Genomic DNA, 10,418 nt, shown 5'->3' with positions numbered 1-10,418 from the left:
TTTAGATTAGTCGTGTTTGTTTTAGTACTTTTTTTAGCCATACTGCACCCTCCCACCAGTGTAGTTACAGTGGAGGTTTCTGTGTATTGCTATTACTGAGGAAAGTTTGCACTGCCACCTAGTGCTCAAATTTAAGATGACATTTCAATGATTTGTGCTACAAATGCTGTAAACCCCCCCCCCCCCCCCCCCCAGAATTGCCACTGATCACTTCCAGTCTCCTAAGAAAACTCTATATAAGCCATTTCTACCATTTTTTCCCCCTAATCTGCTTGTAGCAGTGACTTTTCTACAGAATGCAGAGGTAAAATGCAATAAGATTTAAAGGGGCACTGAACCAAAAATATTTCTCATGATTCAGATAGAGCATGACATTAGCATATTGCTTAATTTACTCCCATTATCAATTTTTCTTCATTCTCTTACTATCTTTATTTTAAAAGCAGGAATGTAAATCTTAGCAGCCAACCCATTTTAGGTTTGGCACCATGGATTGCGCTTGCTTATTGGAGGCTTACACTTACCCACCAATAAGCCAGCATAACCCAGGTTCTCAACCAAAAATGGGCCGTCTCCTATGCATCACATTCCTGTTAATAAAGATAGCAAGAGAACTAAGAAAATTTGAGTAAATTAGAATGTTGCATACTCTGAATCATGGGGGGGGGCAAAATTTCAGCTAGCCTAACAGCTGCACAGCCTTTACCCAGGGAGACCCCCCCAAAAAAAAAAAAAAAAAAAAAAAAAAACACACACACACAACTTATAAAGCCAACTAAAGTAATAGTAAGGGGGGGGGGGAATAAAATAATAACATGTAGTTCAGTGAAAAAGCTCTTTAAATATTTATTGATCTATTACATTAAAGGTTATGCTTATTGGCTGGATACAGCAGTCAGAGCTTAAAGCGGGAATAGAGCGTGCTGGCCCCAGAGAGAACAACATTTCAATCAAGCTGGTTTCATTCTAGAAGAGAGGAAAAAAATATATAAGTTAAGTTTTGTAGCAGTTCTACCAAAGCGCATACAGTTGCAAAAGTTACACTACACTGGCCTAGTAAAACATATCCTGCTCACCACACAGTGTTATTCCTTTTCTGTATATCAATGCCCATGTATCAGATGCCTCAGGCTAGTACTTTGTAACCACCCATATCAAAATGTAGCAGCACCCAGAATGAGAAACGTGTTACCTGTAGAGGAATTGGGCTGATGTTCCTCATGATTTGCTTTCTGCTCCTCATTTGCAGATGTTTGGTTATCCTGCTGCACAGACTCCTCTTTATTATGTACTTCCTGTAAATTAAAATGTTTTATAGTCAGTGACTTTGTAATTGTAGTTTTAAGATAAAGTATTAGTCCCCACACTCCCTTACTGTAGCCTAAATAGCTAGTTTAGGCTATTTGCAGCATTTAAAACCTAGGGTGCAGATTTTGCTTTTTGGCCTTGGTTACAAGTTTTAATGGTTGGGGGGGGTTGAGATGCAGTGTCTGACAGATGCTTCACACATTTAGTTGTGCCGATAATTAGTCTAAGGGCAATGCAAGTTTGCAAGAAACCACACCCCACAAAAAAAAACAAAACAAAAAAAAAACGCAACACCCCAGTCGGTGCAATTATCAAACAAAATGGGCTGTCCCTGCAGGCGACGAGATGTCACCCATAGAAAAAGAGCTCTCTATGTAAAAGTTTGTAATGAAGGACAAAGAACACAGGGAGAAACCGGTGTAGGTTTAAAATTTATTACAGCTAATACAAATATGCCGTTTAGTGCAGTGTACATTCATTTCCCTTCTATAGTAATTATTTTGGAGTATTTTGAAAAAGCTGACTACCTTTTAGATTTAAAAAAAAAAAAAAAAAAAAAAAAAAAAAAAAAAAAAAAACCCACACATGAGATCTGTAGGGTGGAAGTGTTTAGAAAATTACACTGGGATCAGAGAGAATTTCAGACACACCCCTGGGATGCCCACATTCAGCACATTTTATGAACACAAGTTAGGCTTTGTATTTTGTACTTATAAGTATGGATTTAGACATGTTTGCATATTTTGTGCACTTAAGATTTACACCGCATATTTAAGATTTATTAATGTGTAATTTACACACATTTTGATAAGATTTGGTTACCATTTTTGATGCACCTCAAAATTTCCTCCAGCTGATTTTTGTTTAAATGGTTCAATTATTAGTTTTGTATGAAGGATTTTCAAGAAGATTTTAATTGTGCACTTTTGTAATGTATGTACTTATGTAACTCTTTCCTATATGAAACTGCAGTATATGCCCCTTAGCAAGACACTATTTTTTTCAGGGTAAAAAGTGGCTTTAGATTATTCCACAAGTGAAACAGAAGCACTGGCAAGAATTCTTAAGACAGCCCAGAGACCTTAAAGGGACACTCAATCAAAATGAACCTCTCATTATTTAGATAGAGCATGTAATTTTAAACAACTTTCCAATTTACTTCTATTAACAAAATGTGCACAGTCTCTTTATATTTAAACTTTTTGAGTCACCAGCTCCTACTGAGCATGTGCAAGAATAAGTGTGTATGCATTTGTGAATGGCTGATGGCTGTCACATGGTACATGTATGCATTTGTAATTGGCTGATGGCTGTCACATGGTACAGGGGGAGTGGAAAAAGACATAACTTTTAAAATTGTCAGAAAAAAAAAAAAAATCTACAACTCATTTGAAGTTCAGACTAAGTGCGATTGCATTGTCTTGTTATCTTGCATTTGATGATTATGCAAATCTACTGTGTTGACTGGTCCTTTAAGGAAAAAAAAAAAAAAAAAAAAAAAGCCTTGATAGTATTGAAGGAAATTACAGATTAACTCTGCACACCATTTGTTGATCAGAATGCATTTAATAAATACTCTGTCCTCAGTATTAAAAAGGCCTTTTCACTATTTAACTCAAGGTTAATTTGTGCATTCCACATCAATTAATCTAGAAGAGATCCTGGCAGTAGGAGTCAAAATGGATGGCAGAACATATATCTATCTAAACAGATTAGAGTATAAAGGGCAAACTCACCTCTGTTTTTTTCGGAGATTCTTTTAACATCTTAATTCCATCTTTCTCTTCTACCTCAAGGTCACTCTCAGTGTCATTTTTGGAATGGTGCTCTTCACTATCTGTCTCTGAATTACTGGGCTAGAGACAGAAAAACCATGGTTATGGGTAAAATGATTCTGATGTTGGGGGGGGGGGGGAGAAAGACACCTTGCAGACAGACAATGACGTCTAGGGTTGCCAGCTGTCTTCCACAAAAACACTGGACAATATGTTGTTGACTAGGCTCACATTCCCCCCCCCCCAAAAAAAAAAAAAACCCACACAAACACCTCTACCTTAGCCCCACCATGTATATTTTTCCAACAAGTAAGCAGTCATTTTCCCCCACTGCTGCCAGTGACAAAATATTTTACCCGTTTAGCTGACAGTAATACAAGCCGAAGTGATTTGCCCCCTTGACTATACCTCACTTCATTCTGCTCTGTTTTGAAAGTGTATAGGGGGCTTTTTTTTCCTTCTAAATGTAAAGAGGGATGTGAAGATTTTACTATACTGTCCTGCTGAATACTGGACACCAGGCAAAGCTTATGACATCACATGAAAGGATCAATTACTCACTTCATAAGTGGGGTCATCTACTTGATCCTCATCTGGAAGATCCTCATTCATAAATGTCACCCAGCTATGTTGTTCCTCAATATCTATATCATCTTGTTTCCTCTTGCTGCCCTTCCCGCTTGGTTTCAAAGGGGACTTCCTGACCTCTGCAGGGAGAGAATTTAGAACAATCTTTTAGTCATATTCGGATACCCCCACAATATGCCATAAAAATTGGCAAATCCCATGCTTTATTTATTTTAAGAAAAAAGACAGACATTCATATGTAATCTTGTTTATTTTTTTTTTAAATAGACTTCATTTTACATACCCATTGATAAAATTTACTTTTTATTTTCTTACCAAGATTGAAAAAATTCTCCAACATGTTGCACTACTTCATGAAATATGATTTAGCTAGCTCCCAGTAGTATATTGCTGTTCTGGAAGGGTTAAATAGGGATTATGAGACCCAAACGTATCCAAATCAGCAAGTGCTACCCAGGGTTCTGAAACAAAAATGTGCCTGCTCCTAAGCTTACATTCCTCCCCCTTTCAAATAACGATACAAAGAACAAAAATAGGAGTAAATTTAACCTTAATTTAAAATAATTTTATCAGCCCTCTATGAACCACTATTAAAAAAAAATTTTTTTATAGGGTACTACATCAACTTTACAGGGGTTTTAAATAATGTGACCTAATTCATGAAATAAGGGTGTAAACTATCTCAAGACACTTAGTTTAGTACTTTACCTTCTGAACCAGAGGACTTTGCTAGGAAATCTGTTGAGTGGAACCCCAGCGCACACTGTAGACTTTGAGGAGCAATGGAAAGAAGAAACCTGGCCAGTCTGCCAATCCTCTTTCTGCCGCTCAGGAAACGTCTTCCTGTGGGAGACTTCTGCTCTGTGCTGCCCACATTCTCTACCTCTTTACAGACACCAGCATAGGATGCTATTTTTTTTAGAATCTTAATCTATACGTAAAAATATATACAGTATAATTAAATAAAGCTGCTCTATCATAGGCTAAAACAGTCACACCTTACTGCTTAAAGGGAAATGAAAAATTTATATATCTCCTTAATTACCCATTGTCCAGTTTTGCATAACCAACACATTTATAATTATACACATTTTACCTCTGTATTTACCTTGTATCTAAGCCTCAGACTGCCCCCTTATTTCAGTTATTTTGACACTTACATTTTAGCCAATCAGAGCTGTCTCCATGGTAAATTCACGTGCATGAGCTCAATGTTATCTATATGAAACATGAAGTAATGCCCTCTAGTGGTGAAAAACTATCAAAATGCTTTTAGATTACAGGCGGCCTTCAAGGTCTAAGAAATTAGCATATGAACCTCCTAGGTTTAGCTTTCAACTAATACCAAAATAAAGCAAAATTGGTGATAAAAGTAAATTGGAAAGTTATTTTAAAATTACATGCCCTATTTGAATCATTAAACTTTTTTGGACTTGACTGTCCCTTTAAGGATGCATAATTTCACCTTTTACTCCACTTACCATATATTTCAAAGGCCAAATCCTAGTGACCCTTAAGATAAGGGAATGGATGATCCCTGGATTTCTGGTTTTTGCTGGACATTTGTTCTACAGGAGAAAGAAACCTATTAATAAAACTCAAGTAGAGCTATTAAACTACAGGTGGATTTCAGAATAGTTTGGATTTGGGAATATTTGCATAAAAAAAAAAAAAAAAAAAAAAAAAAAAAAAAACCACAGTTGAGGGAATTGGACCAAGTGTAAACATTATATTATGCCCTTCAGATCATATTTACATGTAATACAGCTTATACATTCAAGCTAAAGTTAGTTTTATATCATTTTATAATAATTTTGTATACATAGTGCCCTCAGAAAGGTAGTACTGTAATATTTGTGGTTATAAAGAGACTTATTTGCATTTTAGAACACTAACCAAACAGTCAGAGAAAAGGTTTCTGTTAATTTCATTTTTTTTTTTATTTTTTTTTTAACGTATCCCTTGTATTTCTTCTCAGGCACAAGCTGTATGTGAGGTCCTTTGCTATGTTTCACAACAAACTAATTTGCTGTCACTAAAAACCATACTAATGAATAATACTTGCCTGGAACTACAAAAAAGGGGTTAAATGCATAGGTAAAGTCCATCTTGGAAGCTACAAGCATTATGACTGCTACATAAAAAGTAGTGATGGTGGCTACTTGCACTACTGATCATGGTTAGTTCACTGGCATTTCCCGGTTAGGAATCACCACTGTTTAAATGAATAAGAGCATTTAATTTTTGCATTAGAACACATATTTAAAAAAGGGACAGTCTACTCTAGCATTTCTATAGTTTAAAAAGATAGATAACCCATTCCCCAGCTTTGCATATCCAGCATATTATATGAATATACTTTTTACCTGTGTGATTACCTTGTTTCCAAGCCTCTGCAGACTGCCCTTTATCTGAGCTCTTTTGACAGACTTGTATTTCAGCCAATCAGTGCTGACTAATACATAACAGAGTGAGCACAAAGTTATCTATATGACACATGAACTAGCTCTGTCTAGCTGTGAAAAAAAAAAAACTGTCAAAATGTACAGAGATAAGAAGCGGCCTTCGTGAGCTTAGGACAAGCATTTGAGCCTACCTAGGTTTAACTTTCAAAGAATACCAAGAGAACAAAAGCAATTTTGATGATAAAAGTAAAACTGGAAAATTGTATGCCCTATCTGAATATTAAAAAAAAAAAAAAAAAAAAAAAAAGTTAAAGGTTTATACATCCATTGTTTGTGTATGTGGCATATAGAATTGCCTGGTGACTACACAGCTATATAATGTTTGTGTGTAGGGAATTTGTTTACCAACTAGGAGACACCTTTATATTTTAATGCATTTTCATGGCCCCTCACTGCTCCAACAGAGCTGCTGTAAGACAAAGTTGTGTGTGGAACCCATCTTCTCTAATGCAGCCTTTCCCCCCTAGGATCTTTGAACAATAAACTCTCTGCAGCTGTGGAAAACTGGGGTTTCATAGAGAAATTCCCTTAGGCATAGCCTCTCATTCAAAAAGTTTATAAACTTTGGGACTTCATTTTTCTCACACCAGTTTGCAATTGTAAGATACAAATTGTATTTCAAGATTCAGACATAAATAAAAAAGGCAAAATAAGCTAAGTCACTTCAGTTATTTTTGTTGAGGTTAAGCTCCTTAATTGCTATCTCCTGGGACAAAACATTACTGTATCTTATATTTAATCGTTGTTTCACCTGACATTACTCATAGTGTTTGCTTTAATTGAAAAAAAATAAATAAATTTTATATATATATATATATATATATATATATATATATATATATATATATATATATATATATATTAAAAACCACGCACCTCAAGTGTTTGCAGCATAGTGTGTAACCATCTTATAGATATAGTGCTTAAACAGACATTAAGCTGCTGGGTACAACTACAATACTAACCGCCATTCTATCATTTTCCCTCCTATACCTGCAGCTCTCTTTAAAGCCATTCTCTTATTTTAATACATTACAGTATCTAGTTGGTAAATCTCTGCATTTTATACTGGGCGACGCCATCTTGTAGCATCCTGTGAGAGGAGCACAGCACTCACAGATCTGCTTTTTGAAAGTTTTACCTTTCACTTTAGCTCGTTTTTTGTACAGTTTAAAAAAAAAAAAAATTTTTTTTTTAACAAGTTTAAGTTCCAAGATGGCAACACCGAGCGTGAAAATGCAGCGCATCACTAACTTATATTGAGGAGTTAAAATAAAAGGACTACTGAAGACAGCTGCAGGAACAGAAAAACTAATGTGGTGAGTAGTAACCATTCTGTTTTAGTTGTACTCAGCCATTTTATGTCCCTTTAAGACATACACACTGCTAAGAAAAAAAAAAAAAGTCACTGTTTAAATTATGAAAGTTTAATTTTGTTATTTGAAACCCCACACTATCAATAATTATTATATTTTAGAAAAGAATTAGTTCCAGCCATTCTACAAGTAAACATCACTTAGAAATTGAATTAACTTTACAGCTACCAAAGCCAATCACCATAGCCATTCCTTAGGTTAATCTATCCCTAAGCATAATTTCCTATGCACTGAATTAGACACAAATATCTTACCTTTGAACAGGGAGATGTTTCATTTTCACACACTTTAGGACTTGACATTTTTACCCAGCAACAGAAAGAAAAGAAAAAAAAATACACCAGTGAAAGCAAACAAGGATCCTGCTTACATCAAAGGTCTGAATATTTATTAGTTGGCAATCAACTCAAAGAGAGGCTCATTATGTCCATTCTAAATTAGAGATAGCTTGTTAAGGAAACTGCTTGTTTAACCCTTTCTGTCTCACTTTCACATAAGAATGGAGCATCCGCTTTCAGCAGTAAGATATATTTGTTTTAAAGGAGCAGGAAGCAGTAAATAAATTATATTCAAATATTGAAGAAATAAGTCAGTGTAAAGTTTTAATTTCTATAAAACACTTTAGAAACCTGGGTTTCCTTTTATACCTATTCTGCTGAGGTCAATAAGACACAAAGTATGCAAACAATGGCTGTATGTGAAAAGCAGCGATGTTGAAGGTAAATATTAACCCTTTCATGACAGGGTCATAAAGTCTACATCGGAACAACGTTCCAAAGTAGACAAATTGAAATCCCGCAATCGTGCACGCCATCACAAGATTTCAATCATGGAATCGGGTCAGGGGGCGTCCCTATGACGCTAGGCATGCCCTCCAGACTGCGATCACAACTAGGAAGCGCCGTTGGCTTCAGGACAGCCAAACGACTATGACGTTGTATTTCGTTCTAACGGCGCTAAAGCGCAGTTTGGACGGACTACAATGCCATAACGGCGGTAAAAGGTTAAAGTCCTTTTAGCATTGTTTTATTCCACACACAGCCGTTGTTTGTACTCTTTTTCTATCTTCAGTTGCCCTCAGCAGAAAAGATTAGATAAGATAAACCTAGATTTCAATATGGTGGCATCCATTACTTTATAACCACAGAACTACAGGAAAAGGGGGGCAAAATAAATAATGAAAGTATATTGCAAAGGCTTTTTTACTACACTGACACTGACTGCAGGTTAAAAGGACTAATTTATCTAAAGGTTCCTGGGTTACTATCTATTATAGGGTAAGCTTAAAAGGATACAAAACCCCAATTTTTTTTCTTTCATGATTCAAATAGAGCATACAGTTTTAACTTTCCATTTCCTCTTTATCAGATTTGTTTCATTCTCTTGTTATCCTCTGTTGAAAGAGCAGCAATGCACTACTGAGAGCTAACACATCTGGTGAGCTAATGTCAAAATGCATATATGTGCAGCCACCAATCAGCAGCTAGCTTCCGGTAGTGCATTGCTGCTCCTGAGCCTGCCTAGGTTTGCTTTTCAACAAAGGATTTAGAGAACAACGCAAATTAGATGATACATGTAAATTAGAAAATTGCATGGTCTGAATCATGCAAGTTTCATTTTGACTTTGCTGTCCCTTTAATGAATGACATTTACCAGGTGACACACTAGTTGGAGTCTCATCTGTAGATCACAATTTAGGTAGGCATTCTCACTGTGATAGGGTGATAAAAGACCAGAGAATGTACACACATTAAAATATACACATATATTGCTAGCCTAATTAGTTTTCTACCATTACAAATAGAGAGAAATATGTGTATTTTGGCTCATTTTCTTCTGCATTAAAGCTCTCTTTTGGATGTCTTTCTATATTTAAATGAATGCCACTGAAATAGTTTTCTCAGTTGGCAGGTTTGATAGTGACCTTCGGACGGCATATTATAAGAACAAGCTGAGCCGGCGCTACTTATGTAGTGAAGGTGACCACCTGATTGCAGAGATTCAGAGATTCAGACACAGCTTGACATCGGGTTATAAGGAGATGATCAAATAATTCTACATTTCTATCTAATTCAAGCTGAATTAACTGCATGTTAATATTAATGCAGTGACAGTGTGAAGGCTTATTATTACCAGCGCTGGGTTTCTGTCTCATGTATAATTGTTCAATTTAAAAGGTTGTTCGAGTGTAGAAATAAAATCTTCTTTTTCACTGAAGCATTTTATTTTAAAACATTTTTTTTTATTTTACTATATTTAACTCCTTCAGTAGGATTAAACACATACCCAAAGTTATTGTCCTGGAACACTCCCATTGCTTTTTAGATAAGGATACATCTGGTGATTTGATTAGAGTGTATGTAAGTATGCCTGCTTCTTATTGGCTCACTAGCTGTATCCTCAATTGGAGTGGCACAGGAACACAACTTTGACTATGTATTTATCCCTAGTGCAGGGATTTAACACATAGGGCCAGATTATGAGTGGAGCGCTAACAGTTCAGCGCAAACAATAAGGGGGTTATCGTGGGTGTTTGCATGCATCAGGTTTTTTGCTCGTATTACAATTTGATTGTAAATGCGATCGCTTGAGCTCAATTGCTCCTAGGGGCCAAATTAACAAAGGTCTGTCGGACCTGATCCGACAGTGCGGATCAGGTCCGACAGACCTCGCTGAATGCGGAGAGCAATACGCTCTCTGTATTCAGCATTGCACCAGCACCTCGCGGGGGGTGTTAATCAACCCGATCGTACTCGATCGGGTTGAATTGCGGCTATGTCTGTCTGCCTGCTCAGAGCAGGCGGACAGGTTATGGAGCAGCGGAATTTAGACCGCTGCTTCATAACTGGTGTTTCCAGTGAGCCTGCAGGCTCGCCAGAAACACGGGCCCTCAAGCTCCATCCAGA

General features: G+C 36.4%; 1 protein-coding gene across 1 annotated transcript; it reads right to left on the bottom strand.

Annotated features, from left to right (window-relative positions):
- Positions 1–1,154: 1,154 nt before the first annotated feature.
- LOC128647315 (uncharacterized) lies at positions 1,155–7,814 on the bottom strand. Its single transcript, XM_053700099.1, has 6 exons — positions 7,767–7,814; positions 5,153–5,239; positions 4,380–4,602; positions 3,645–3,790; positions 3,045–3,164; positions 1,155–1,295 (listed from the first exon to the last, which is right to left on the bottom strand). The coding sequence occupies exons 1-6, from the start codon at positions 7,812–7,814 to the stop codon at positions 1,155–1,157; spliced, it is 765 nt and encodes a 254-aa protein (XP_053556074.1).
- Between the last annotated feature and the right edge of the window lie 2,604 nt (positions 7,815–10,418).

This window comes from Bombina bombina, chromosome 2 (assembly GCF_027579735.1).
Source record: "Bombina bombina isolate aBomBom1 chromosome 2, aBomBom1.pri, whole genome shotgun sequence".
Lineage (NCBI taxonomy): Eukaryota > Metazoa > Chordata > Amphibia > Anura > Bombinatoridae > Bombina > Bombina bombina.
Note: the sequence above shows the minus strand (reverse complement) of the source record. Positions and strands in the feature narration are given on the sequence as shown.

Coding starts and splice junctions, on each gene's coding strand:
- LOC128647315 (XM_053700099.1), bottom strand. CDS start 7,814: ATGTCAAGTCCTAAAGTGTGTGAAAATGAAACATCTCCCTGTTCAAAG. Junction 5,240..7,766: donor AAACATCTCCCTGTTCAAAG/GTAAGATATTTG, acceptor TTTCTCCTGTAG/AACAAATGTCCAGCAAAAAC. Junction 1,296..3,044: donor AATCTCCGAAAAAAACAGAG/GTGAGTTTGCCC, acceptor TTTAATTTACAG/GAAGTACATAATAAAGAGGA.